General features: G+C 44.1%; 1 protein-coding gene across 5 annotated transcripts in view; it reads right to left on the bottom strand.

Annotated features, from left to right (window-relative positions):
• The window catches only part of LOC120945566 (complement factor H-like), a 129,766-nt gene that overhangs the window by 38,270 nt on the left and 77,357 nt on the right, over positions 1-14,139 (bottom strand). For all 5 annotated transcript variants that reach the window (XM_040359825.1, XM_040359826.1, XM_040359823.1 and 2 more), the window contains 3 exons: positions 9,567-9,758; positions 3,727-3,918; positions 2,326-2,517 (listed from right to left, as the gene is read on the bottom strand). In XM_040359825.1, coding sequence (XP_040215759.1) covers positions 2,326-2,517; positions 3,727-3,918; positions 9,567-9,758 — 576 coding nt within the window. The remainder of the gene's footprint in view (positions 1-2,325; positions 2,518-3,726; positions 3,919-9,566; positions 9,759-14,139) is intronic.

Genomic DNA, 14,139 nt, shown 5'->3' with positions numbered 1-14,139 from the left:
GCAAAGGTACCTCAATCCAATGGGTGCAGTTTGCTCGCATCCAGCAGGGTAAGTCTCACTGTCCAGGCTGACCGGTGACGTCAAGAATTTTGATCGATCAAAAGAATTTTGATCGATCAAAAAAATTAAAGATTAATCAAGGAATTAATCTTTAATTTCTCCAGCCATAAAAAAAATATATATATTTTAAACTTTTTGTTATAATAAATATCCCCCAATTTAAAAAAACACATTTCTTCATCAGTTTAGGTCAATATATATTCTTCTACATATTTTTGGTTAAAAAAAAAATATTTCAAATGCGTATATTGATTGGTTTGCGCAAAAGTTATAGGGTCTGCAAACTATGGGAAAGATTTATGGCATAAAATTAATTTTTTTACTAGTAATGGCGGGGATCTGCAATTTTTAGCAGTACTGCGACATTGCGACGGACAGATCGAAGACTTTTGAATTTTTTTTGGGACCGTTGGCATTTATACAGCGATTAGTGCTATAAAAATGCACTGATTACTGTGTAAATGTCATTGGCAGGGAAGTGGTTAACACTAGGGGTCGATCAAGGGGTTAATTGTGTGTTCCCTCAGTGTGTTCTAACTGTATGGGCATAGGATTGATTAGGAGAGGACACATATCATTTTTCCTACTTAGTAGGAACAAAGGATATGGCCCCTCTCCTCTAACAGCTCAGAGATTTGTGTGTTTACACACAAAAATCCCTGTGCTGGTGCTTGTGGCCGACAAAGGGTAGGACGTACCCGTAAGGGATTTTGCCCAGGAGAGCCATTGTGCCGCAGTATATCTGTGTGACTTGGTTGCGAACCCGTTAACGTGTTATTAAAGCGGAGTTCGACCTATTTAAAAGTCAGAAACTACAAAAAGTGTAGCTGCTGATTTTTAATAATCGGACACTCACCTGTCCCGGGGACAGCGATGTGGTCGAACAAAGCCCCGCTCCTCTTCCCCACCTCTCAGCGGCACTGGCATCACTACTGTGGGCCCCCGGCTGTGGCTTCATCCAGGCACACACTGCGCATGCGCGAGCAGCGCTGCGTGCTGTGATTGGCCGGGAAATCTTCAGATGTCCCAGAAGATTGCAGGGAGGTAAGGGGGAAAGGTGAACTTCCTTCCGACATCGCGGAAGAATTGCAGTGTGGGGAAAACGCGTCAAAGTAATTTCCGGTTTTCAAGTCCAAATGACGTCACTTCCGGTTTCGGTGGAACACGCGCTGGATGCGGCGGTTCCAATCTGTTTCTGACTGCAATACCGTATGATAATTTAATTCAGCTAGTCTGTAAGTACCTATCCACCTTCTGCAATAAAGCGTTTTTTAGCAGTACTTCACTATTAGCCTTTCTTTTACTTTTTGGTTCCATATTCACCTTATGATCATCACGAGTGGGGAAGATTTGTGGAGGATCCTTTAAAGTCCTTTAAGGACTGAAAAGCCAGGAGGCTGAAAAGCCACGTTAACACATGTTAAATTCATTTATTTTGTGAGTGCTGTAATTCTTTTTATTTTCGAACATTCCCATAGACACACTCTTAAAACTTGTGGATAGCCTTCCCAAAAGACTTGAAGTTGTTATAGCTGCAAAGGGTGGACCAACCCAATATTGAATGCTACGGACTAAGGCCTCTTTCACACTGGGCGGATCAGTAATGATCCGCTCCGTGCACCCCTCCGTTGATCCCCGCTGAGCCGGCGGATGACAGGGCGGTCCCCGCACACTGTGCCCTCCCTATGGGGGGATTGGATGAACACAGACCGTGTGTCCGTGTTCACCCGATACGCCAGACGGAAGGAAAAGTTGGTTTTTCCTCCGTCACACTTTGGCGGATCGGAGCGGGTCGGATGTCAGCGGGCATGTCACCGCTGACATCCGCAGGCTCCATTGAGGAGCATGAAGCGCCCGTACAGGTCCGCAAAAGAAAAACCTGACAGACGAACCTATACGGGCGCTCACTGTGAAAGAGCCCTTAGACTGGGATGCCATTAAAGTTCATGTGCGTGTAAAGGCAGGCGTCCCAATACTTTTGGTAATATAGTGTGTATATATATATGTATCTGAGTCTTGTAGCCAGATGACATGATGGCAGACACTAATTCAGCATTTATAAGATAAAATGGAAAGGCAACTTTTGATAATGGTAAAGTAAACAATGGCTTTCCTTTAAACTCTAGTTTACCTGATTAGTACACAAAAAGTGAGAACCAAGTATTATGCTGAGAAAAATGAGTGTGGGAAATAAACATGTAAAAAAACAAGAATGTGAAAACATTTCAGGGACCTATATATTACATTACAGTGGCTGCTACTCACCCATCTTGACACATGTGGGGTATTCTAGCGTTCCATTCAAGCATTTTACATTTAGCAGCTTAGCATCAGATATTCCAAATGTTCGCAAGCACCTAAATTTTACATTTGTGTTATGTTCCACATTCTTTTGCTTGGCATTTACGAGATCTGTGTGATTTCCTTTTATGTAATTCGAATTTAGAATACATGGCACTGAAAAAGTAGCAGAAAAACAACTTCAATATTTTTGTAACATATTCTTATAATCAAACAATGTGAAATAGTAGGTTTTTAAAATAATACAGTAGCAAATAATTTATTTACCTCAGAACGAAGCCCCCCGTATCGGAGCCCGGTCCACGCCGAGGGAGCTGACATCTTGCCCTCGGCGTGTCTTCTGGGTTTGTGGCTCCGGCGCTGTGAGTGCCCGGAGCCGCAATGAAATCCCTCCCGCGCATGCGTTAAGGTGTTTTCTTCCTGGCAGGGTCCGGCAGCTGGGCATTCAAAGCGATTGCGCCACTAATGTCAGTGGCTGCATGCAAAGGGAATATCTCCTAAACTGTACAGGTTTAGGAGATATTAATTGTACCTACAGGTAAACCTTATTATAGGCTAACCTGTAGGTAAAGGTGTCAAATTTGGGTGCACAACCACTTTAAGAATGATTTTTCAACTTGCAGAGGCAGACATAAGTCGGTTTGTTTCTTAATGTCCTACGCACATTTTAAACAGTTTGAAATATTTCTTTACGTATGTTGAAATTTATTTTTGAAAGTTGAGAAGACAGAGTATACCCAGGTCTCAGATGGGCTTCTAGCTTTCTACAACCTGTCCCAAGTCACAAAGGCTCGGTAACAATTCAACGCCTGCTCGGAAGCATTGAACTTTATTTTCTTGGCTCGTCGTTCAGAGAACTTTTGTGTGACGGTGTGTAAGCAAGCCAAGCTTGAGCGGAATTCCGTCGGAAAAAACATCCAAGGTGTACGCGGCATAACTCTGTGATTAGTAAATGACAGCTACAGATGGGAGCCTTTTTTTTTTTTGTTAAAGCGGAACTTTACCCATAACAACCTGATAAAAAATAATGTTCTTTAGCAAGGAACATACATTCAGCATTAATAATTATGCTAACAAAATGAGTGTGTGCTGTGAAAAGTCTCCAGTATTGCTTCTGTTTCTTCTTGCTGGAGGCTGCCATTTTGCTGAAATCCAGAGCCCCTGAATCATAAAGTGGAACTAAACCCATTGATTTGCCGGTTTTAAAAAAAACAGTTACATTCTAGTTTACCTGATTAGTACACAAAAAGTGAGAACCAAGTACTATGCTGAGAAAAATGATTGTGGGAAATAAACATGTAAAATAACAAGAATGTGAAAACATTTCAAGGACCTATATATTACAGTACAGTGGCTGCTACTCACCCATCTTGACACATGTGGGGTATTCTAGCGTTCCATTCAAGCATTTTACATTTAGCAGCTTAGCATCAGATATTTCAAATGTTTGCAAGCACTTAAATTTTACAGTTTTGTTATGTTCCACATACTTTTCCTTGGCATTTACAAGGTCTGTGTGATTTCCTTTTATGTAATTCGAATTTAGAATACATGGCACTGAAAAAGTAGCAGAAAATCTACTTCAATATTTTTGTAACATATTCTTATAATAAAACAATGTGAAATAGTAGGTTTTTAAAATAATACAGTAGCAAATAATTTATTTACCTCAGAACGAAGCCCCCCGTATCGGAGCCCGGTCCACGCCGAGGGAGCTGACATTTTGCCCTCGGCGTGTCTTCTGGGTTCGTGGCTCCGGGGCTGTGAGTGCCCGGAGCCGCGATGAAATCCCTCCCGCGCATGCGTTAAGGTGTTTTCTTCCTGGCAGGGTCCAGCAGCGTCTGCCGGACCTTCAGCTGGGCATTCAAAGCGATTGCGCCGCTAATGTCAGTGGCTGCATGCAAAGGGAATATCTCCTAAACTGTACAGGTTTAGGAGATATTAATTTTTACCTACAGGTAAACCTTATTATAGGCTAACCCAGGCCCGGACTGGCCATAGGGCAGACCGGGCAAATGCCCGGTGGCCTGCGGCCACCCGCTCCGTGACATGTTGCTGATCAGGCCGCACAGCGGTAGTTATGCGACCGCGTCCTGGGCAGGGTTAACACAGGCCGCGGCTGCCGCTCGCCTACCGCTATGCGGCCATACCTGTCTTCTCTGGCGGAACTAGCGGCTGCATGGGCTGGGCTGTGTGTCTCTCTCACACACAGCTCAGTCTCAGAGCCGCGCTGACAGTTCCGCTCTCCACTCCTCCTCGTCTAGCCATGAGCGTCCACACAGGTGGGGAGAGCTGCAGGCTGCAGTCCGGAATGTTTCCCCCGCTCGCCCCCCCTCTCCTTCTCATGTCGGCAGCATGGAAAGAGAAGTCTTTCCAGCCCGTTCTTCTCCCCTCCCCATTGGCCACAGTGGAGACCAATCACAGAAAAATAGAGGGCATCATGAGAAATGTAGTCCCAGAGATAGGTGGCCCAGTTGTTATCAGTGGGGAGCAGACTACAGTCCCCAGCATGCACTCTGTTGGGGGGGGGAAAGAGAAAACCAGGAAATAGGCTGAGCAGCTACCTACTACAGGAGACATGGAAAAAGAAAGAGGACTGTGCTGGGGGAACTAATAGCCCCAGCATCACCAGAGAGTGCCACACTTTACCCTCACCACTAGAGAGCACCACGCTGTACCTGCACCACCAGATAGCAACACGCTGTACCCACACCACCAGATAGCGACACGCTGTACCCGCACAACACCAGAGAGCGCCACGCTGTACCCGCACAACCCCAGAGAGCGCCACGCTGTACCCGCACCACCCCAGAGAGCGACGCGCTGTACCCGCACAACACCAGAGAGCGCCACGCTGTACCCGCACAACACCAGAGAGCGCCATGCTGTGCCCGCGCCACCAGAGAGCGCCACGCTGTGCCCACGCCACCAGAGAGCCACGCTGTGCCTGTGCCACCAGAGAGAGCAACGCTGTGCCCGCGCCACCAGAGAAAGCCACACTGCCCACGCCACCAGAGAGAGCAACGCTGTACCCGCGCCAACAGAGAGAGTCACACTGTACCCGCGCCACCAGAGAGAGCCACGCTGTACCTGCGCCACCAGAAAGAGCCACGCTGTACCCATGCCACCAGAGAGCCACGCTGTACCCGCACCACCAGAGAGAGAGCCACGCTGTACCCGCACCACCAGAGAGAGAGCCACAATGTACCCTCACCACCAGAGAGAGCCATGCTGTACACGCACAACCAGAGAGAGAGAGCCATGCTGTACCCGCACCACCAGAGAGAGAGCCACGCTGTACCCGCACCACCAGAGAGAGCGCCATGCTGTCCAGCACCACCAGAGAGAGAGCAGGTCAGTGTCACAGGGCAGTGTGGGGACAATAGGAGACAGAGAGTACTAGCATTGTATGGCCAAAATAGGACTGGGACACTGTGATAAAAATGGGACTGCACTGTAAAGGGGCAATGTAATCATAGCAGGGCCCCTTTGCAGTGCAGTCCCCTTTATATCACAGTGTCCCTGCCCATTACAGTGTGGAGGACCGACACCAGCCACCCCCATGAATGTCGACAACCCCCCCCCCCCCCCCAGTGACCGGGCTGCTCAGTCTAAAAATGCCCGGGCCTATTTTTTGTCCCAGTCCGGGTCTGGGCTAACCTGTAGGTAAAGGTGTCAAATTTGGGTGTACAACCACTTTAAGAATGATTTTTCAACTTGCAGAGGCAGACATAAGTCGGTTTGTTTCTTAATGTCCTACGCAAATTTTAAACAGCTTATCCAGTTTGAAATATTTCTTTACGTATGTTAAAATTTATTTTTGAAAGTTGAGAAGACAGAGTATACCCAGGTCTCAGATGGGCTCCTAGCTTTCTACAACCTGTCCCAAGTCACAAAGAACAATGTACTGTACATCTTTCCCATCATCACAAATTAGCAATTCCAACGCGCAAAATTCTGACGCACGCTCGGTAACAATTCAACGCCTGCTCGGAAGCATTGAACTTTATTTTCTCGGCTCGTCGATCAGAGAACTTTTGTGTGACGGTGTGTATGCAAGCCAAGCTTGAGCGGAATTCCGTCGGAAAAAACTTTCAAGGTGTACTTGGCATAACTCTGTGAATAGTAAATGACAGCTACAGATGGGAGCCTTTTTTTTTTTTGTTAAAGCGGAACTTTACCCATAACAACCTGATAAAAAATAAATATTCTTTAGCAAGGAACATACATTCAACATTAATAATTATGCTAACAAAATTAGTGTGTGTTGTGAATTGTCTACAGTACTGCTTCTGTTTCTTCTTGCTGGAGGCTGCCATTTTGCTGAAATCCAGAGCCCCTGAATCATAAAGTGGAACTAAACTAATTGATTTGCCGGTTTTAAAAAAACAGTCACATTCCTGGAATACTAGAAATGAAAACTGTCGCATTTGATTCCGTCTTCAACCAAACTGTCAAGCCATGAAATGACAGTTGTCATACCTGATCACTATGGCAGCTGCAGTTCAAAGAGAAGGATAAGATGGTTTAATTCCGGTTTAAGGCTGTTAACAGATTGGCCTCTGCAAACTCAACAGTGCCTAAAAATGGAGAGAAACTGAGCATGTGCAGAGCAGGGAGATACAGTGTATTACTGGATTTTAAACCGTATAGGCACTTATTTTGAATGTATTACATAGCTAGATCTGCAAAAGGGGCCAACCTGAAGTGATCTAGCAGGACTTAAAGGAGAAGTCCAGTCTGAGCTTTTTAGACTGGGCTTCTCCTATGGGTTACATGACTGCAATTTGTTTTGCACTCCTCTGACCCGTTTTCAGCAGAGAGCAGTCTGAAGTCCTCTCTCGGCTGACGTCACTGCAATCAGTCCAGGCACCGCATCATCTCGACTTAGGAAGGCTGAAACCACCAGCTGCCTGGACTGATGTCAGTCTCAGCGAGCCGCTGAGATGGCCGTTCCTCGCACCTCCACAGCTCAGCGCTCCAATGAGCGTGGAGGAGCAGAGCAGGAGAGCTGCTGACTGACAGGCAGCTCTCCTCTCGGGGAGCCGTGAGAACCAAGCCATTGGCGGTGTTCGTGGCTTGGCTCTCAGTGCAGAGGCAGGAGGGGACAGATGCAGCATCGGTCTGATGCTGCATTCACCTAGGTAAGTATGAATCTAGACAAAAAGTTCCACTTTAATACCAGACACTTTCACCCCCTTCCTGCCCAGGCCAATTTTCAGCTTTTGGTGCTGTCACACTTTGAATGACAATTACTCAGTCATGCAAAACTGTACTAAAATGAATGTTTTATTATTTTTTGGAGACAAATAGAGCTTTCTTCTGGTGGTATTTGTTAACCACTGGGTTTTTTATTTTTATTTTGGTATATAAATGAAAAAATACTGAGTTTGAAAAAAGTTCTTTGTTAAAATGGATTTTGCCTTAAATTTAGGCCAAAATGTATGCTACTACATTTCTTTGGTAAAAATAACCCAAATCAGTGTGTAAGGAAGTTAGTCTACAAACTATGGTATAGATCAATCCTGATGTACTGGCCCAAAATGCCAGAATAGTACATATCCCTCAGATGACCCCTTTTTGGAAAGTAGACAGTCTGAGGTATTTAGTAAGAGGCATGGTGAGTTTTCATTTTATTTACATACTGTCACCAGTGCATTACAGCATCATCTTATGACTGGTATGGCAGTGATCAGGGATACAGACTGGTGACAGCATGTAAAAATAAATAATTATTTATTTATTTTTCAAATTTTTCTTAATTTATATATTTTTTTTACATTCTGTGACCAGAGCAGTACAGTGTTACCTGACACTGATACTGTACTACTCTGGGGATGTAATCCATTAATTCATAACCATTTATTGTGTACTATGACCATTCACAGAGATTATCACATCAGTACATAATAAATGAAAGCCATTCATTGCGTACACCTGTCATGTGATTGCAGTGATTGGTCACAGCAATCACATGGTACTGGGGCCGACCCGGTACAATGATCTGTCATTCACAGACACATCGGGTGACAAAACGTGGTACAGCGTGGGTCCTAGGGCACGTGCGAGGTGCATGACTGGGAGAACTTAATGTGATGTCCACCTGGAACAGCAGTGCTCCCGCTTGGCTGTTAATCTTCAAGAACCAGGACAACTTTATTTTCACGACAAAGATTTTCAACTAATGCAAATAGACACATTCTAAACTTTTTGTGATCTTACTGAAAGCTAGTATACTCATTTATCCTATAGTAATCACTTCCATAACAGTACTCAAAGGAGAGGAAAATCCGTATGTTAGAACAACATCTATGTGCATAAGGTATCGACTTCAACTGTGCAAGTGGCTTTCTTGAAGCTTGTTAAGTGCTCAAAGTTAATGGTCTACCTAAATGGAAGATACGCTAATACATAAAAATGTATGCATTAAAGGGGTTGTAAAGGTACAATTTATTTTCCTAAATAGCTTCCGTTACCTTAGTGCAGTCCTCCTTCACTTACCTCATCCTTCGATTTTGCTTTTAAATGTCCTTATTTCTTCTGAGAAATCCTCACTTCCTGTTCTTCTGTCTGTAACTCCACCCAGTAATGCAAGGCTTTCTCCCTGGTGTGGAGTGTTGTGCTTGCCCCCTCCCTTGGACTACAGGAGAGTCAGGATGCTCTCTACGTTGCAGATCGAGAAAGGAGCTGTGTGTTAGTGGGCGTCCTGACTCTCCTGTAGCCCAAGGGAGGGGGCGAACACGACACTCCACACCAGGGAGAAAGCCTTGCATTACTGTGTGGAGTTACAGACAGAAGAACAGAAAGTGAGGATTTCTCAGAAGAAATAAGGACATTTAAAAGCAAAATGGAAGGATGAGGTAAGTGAAGGAGGACTGCACTAAGGTAAAGGAAGCTATTTAGGAAAATAAATTGTACCTGTACAACCCCTTTAAAGCAGGCACTAGCTCTCAAAGATGTTTTATTGAAAGGCCAAAAACACTAAAAGGAGTTCTATTTGAAGAACAAATTAATATTAGGGATCATTTAACATAGCACTTCTTTATTACAAGTGTTTCTGTAATAAAACACAAAAATGTGACACGTCACACAAATCGTTTGTACATTTGAGCATTTTCAGTTCTTTCAGGGTTTCTTCATTGTCTTTGTATCTTGATAACCTTGATACTTCTGAGAGTATGATTTTATTGTATTGTTTACCTTACCTAGACAAGCTGGTAATTGTTCCCAGACTCCATTCCGACATTTGATTTCTTTCTTTCCTTGACGTTTATAATAGCTAACACATTTGAACTCGATGGTGGATCCTGAGTCATACATCTGCTTTTTCCTTCCAATTAACTCGCCAAACAAAACTTCAGGTGGAGGAAAACACGGCTGTTTTTTACGTTTTTGTTCTTTAACATACAATACAAATGAAAAGATCATCAGAACGCAGGTAAAGCAGATGAACAAATCTCCTAATAACCACAAATGTTTAAACTGTGAAACTGAGACTTTAAATTTCCCCTATATTTTAGCCAAAACAGGCATTTTTCTGACATTCCACCATTTTGAGTCAATGGGGTGGGCAAAATTAAAATGATTGGTAGTTTTTTAAATGGACCTCCCCCATCCATCCATGTCTCCATGCTTTGGTTTGTTGAGAAATCACTTTGAAAAACACCCCCCTAGCCTTTGTAGCTGTAAAAAAACTTCCACATAGGTCAGTGGTTTTCAACGCCTGTCCCCAGGACCAACTAACAGGCCAGATTTTAAGTATTACCTTGGGGAGATGCAGACTAGAATACTGCAATAACTGAGCAGCAAATTATATCACCAGTGATGTATTTCAGTTATCTTGTAAACCTGGCCTGTTAGTGGGCCCTGAGGACAGGAGTTGAGAACCACTGACATAAGTGCATGGTAAACATCAACAGCAACCTCTGATGGCCAAAAAGGATCAATAATCCATCCAGGGATAGTGGAAGATCTTTGTTAGCAGCAAATGGGTCCTAAAGCTACCTTCATGTAGATTCAGACTGACAGAGAGACAGACAGTCAGGAACGCAGGGTCTCATTAAAAGTTTGTATAATTTTTTGCAAAATAAAAATAACACACTTACATATAAGTTTATGTGATGTGGCATAGGCAGTTAGTAGAGGGTTAAGCCTTTTGGTGTGAGGAAGTTGTGTAAGGCGGCTAATCAGCCAACATATGCTGGTGCAATTAGCTCTTGCTAGCAGTAATACCCCCTTAGGATACTCCTTGTTTCCAAAGTCTATTTAAACAGTCTGTCACCTTGGGAGGTTGTTTTGACAAAGAAGGAATACCTTCCAGATGCGTTACCATCACTTCTATGCATGTAGAGTGAGCGGCCATGAGGAATAACAGCAACATTACATACCACTCTTGGGACTTGAAACATCCTGCACTCCTGTTTCTGTGTCTCCCTGTCAACATTTCTAGCTGTGGCCATCTCGAGTAAGGGTAGATGTTTCATGTAACATTTTTTTCTTGGAATCCATCTGTCCTTACCACAGGCATGTGGGCAGGAGGGAGTGCTTAGCTGCAAAAGCCTCTAATCTCCATTTTTATTTTATTAAAAGACTTTTAGGATGTCAATAGGGACAAATCCCAAATACTCCCCCTGGACAGCTTCCCATCACTTAGAGATAGGGCACTACTTCCTCTACAGAGGGTAGATATCATCAAATACCTGGTAATACGGACCACTCGCAACCCTGCGGACTATGTCCTACTTAATATCACACCACTATATGAAATGCTGAAGCAAAAGATACAGGTGGGGGCTCGCCTCCCATTGGGAGTGATGGGCCGCTTAAACCTTGTGAAAATGGTCCTGTTGCCTAAGATATTGTACATGATTTGGCACTCCCCGGTGTACCTGGTGCTCAAGCATTTCAAAATACTGGAAACCTCCCTTAAACCATTTATCTGGGGTAAAGCTAGGCACAAACTCCCATGGCACAAGTTGAAGAACCCGACAGACCTGGCCGGAAAAGCACTTCCTGACTTCAACGCATACTACCTTGCTACCCAGCTGTCGCAAATCTTTCATTCGATAAAGTTGACAAAGATAGATTTCTCCGTTTTTTACACCCACAATGGACACAGCCAACACTGGATCCACTGGTGGCAGTGGCAGGAGGGGTGGGAGGTGAGGGGCCACTGACAGACCACCGATCACTACTATACCAATACAAAAAGGTGTGGAGCATGGCCTCAGACAGGTTGCACATTACATCACCACATAGCTATACCTCTCTATGGCATAACGCGACCCTGGTATAAGTAAAAAATCTGCGGTAACCAATTGCTGTCTCACGGAGGTAAATAAATTTGGTTGTTCTGTGGAAACCGTTATTTAATGTACTGCAGTACACTATCCAAGAAAAATTCACCACTGTGTCTGAGGGAGCTTGGAGCAATCTGCAGCGGTTTGGGAGCCATCTTCACAGTGTCCAGCTCTGGAACCCATGATCGATCCGTGTGTGGAGTATCTGAAAGGATTCCTCCAAGGGCAGGTCGGCCTAGTATTGAGCTTAATACTATCATCTATCTGGTAAGCAGCCATTCACTTATCAGTAGATAATCGAATAGAATTGTATGATACCAATCAGCGTACCAGTGATGTTTTGTTTGATATGAAAACATCTTCACAGCAACATTGTACTTATTTGTGGCATTTGATTTTAGACTTTGATCTTTGATTTTGGACTTTTATGGGAAAAAAAAAAGATTTTCAGGATGTATGCCATTGTTTTGGCCCAGAAGAACAAAAGATGATCAGGACAGCCGCACTCCAATCCAACGTAACTTTAATGTAAAAAACTGGAAACAGGCACTACAAGTCACAGCAATGAAACCTAGGACAGCTGACGCGTTTCACACTAACTTCAGTATTTACTCATGGGTAAACACTGAAGTTAGTGTGAAACGCGTCAGCTGTCCTAGGTTTCGTTGCTGTGACTTGTAGTGCCTGTTTCCATTTTTTTTTTACATTAAAGTTACATTGGATTGGAGTGCGGCTGTCCTGATCATCTTTTATTCTCATTTGCCATGTGCATTGCTAGCACCCTCAGTTCCTGAGAAGAAGATTTACACCCAACAAGACCTGCCTGGAGCGGCAATCTCTGTCTCTTTATTGTTTTGGCCCAGGTCAGAAACCAGGAAGCAACCGAAGAAACGTAAAAAAAAATATGGTAAAACAAGTAAACATAAAATACCTTCCTGTTTATTTACTAATGCTAGCAGTATAAGGATTAAACGTAGTTATTGCTAATTGACAGTGCTTAGTTCCCCTTTAAGGATGGAATAGCCAATAAATAGCTCCTGTGGGGTTACAGAATCTTCTTTCAACTATCCTAGACCTATTCTTGTGCCAAAAAGGGCCCACCATTAGCCTCATTATTTTACATTTTTATTTTCACATCAAGAAGAAAAAGTAGAGAATAAAAAGTTACTGTAAATAAAAATACAAGCAAAAGTGCACAAATAATGATTAAACACAGAATTGAAGTACCATACTGAGCATTATTTTGAAAAGGAGCATAGGGATGAGCTTAAGATTTGGTCTGACCACAAGTTCAGACTGAATCTTTCGGCTTTTCAGATAAATGCCCAAACATTTACACATTCTCATTTCATTGGAAGCAGTGCCGGCCCAAGACATGGTGCTGCCTGGGACCAAGAATGAAATGCTGCCCCCCCCCCAAAAAAAAATAATAATAATAACGCCCACCAAAAGGCCACCCACATTCATTGTTTCATATCTTGATATACAATCTAATTTATCAGAAAAACAGATTTACCATATGCAAAATTACATGACATACCATTACGTTCAAGTTCAAACCATGGCACAGTGGTGACAATTGATGGCACAGTGGCTGAGTTTGATGGCATGGCACAGTGGTGACAATTGATGGCACAGTGGCTGCGTTTAATGATATGGCACAGTGGTGACAATTGATGGCACAGTGGCTGCGTTTGATGGCATGGCACAGTGGTGACATTTGATGGCACAGTGGCTGCGTTTGATGGCATGGCACAGTGGCTGCATTTGATGGCATGGCACAGTGGTGACAATTGATGGCACAGTGGTTGCATTTAATAGTATGGCACAGTGGTGACAATTGATGGCACAGTGGCTGCGTTTGATGGCATGGCACAGTGGCTGCGTTTGATGGCATGGCACAGTGGTGACAATTGATGGCACAGTGGTTGCATTTAATGGTATGGCACAGTGGTGACAATTGATGGCACAGTGGCTGCGTTTGATGGCATGGCACAGTGGTGACAATTGATGGCACAGTGGCTGCGTTTAATGGTATGGCACAGAGGTGACAATTGATGGCACAGTGGCTGCGTTTAATGGTATGGCACAGTGGTGACAATTGATGGCACAGTGGCTGAGTTTGATGGCATGGCACAGTGGTGACAATTGATGGCACAGTGGTGACAATTGATGGCACAGTGGCTGCGTTTGATGGCATGGCACAGTGGTGACAATTGATGGCACAGTGGCTGCGTTTAATGGTACAGTATGACACAGTGGTGACAATTGATGGCACAGTGGCTGCGTTTAATGGTATAGCACAGTGGTGACAATTGATGGCACAGTGGCTGAGTTTGATGGCATGGCACAGTGGTGACAATTGATGGCACAGTGGCTGCGTTTAATGGCATGGCACAGTGGCTGTGTTTGATGGCACAGTGGCTGCGTTTGATGGCATGGCACAGTGGTGACAATTGATGGGCCCAGTGGCTGCATA

The sequence above is a fragment of the Rana temporaria genome, chromosome 7 (assembly GCF_905171775.1).
Source record: "Rana temporaria chromosome 7, aRanTem1.1, whole genome shotgun sequence".
Taxonomy (NCBI): Eukaryota; Metazoa; Chordata; class Amphibia; order Anura; family Ranidae; genus Rana; species Rana temporaria.
This window is presented reverse-complemented; position numbering and strand designations above follow the sequence as displayed.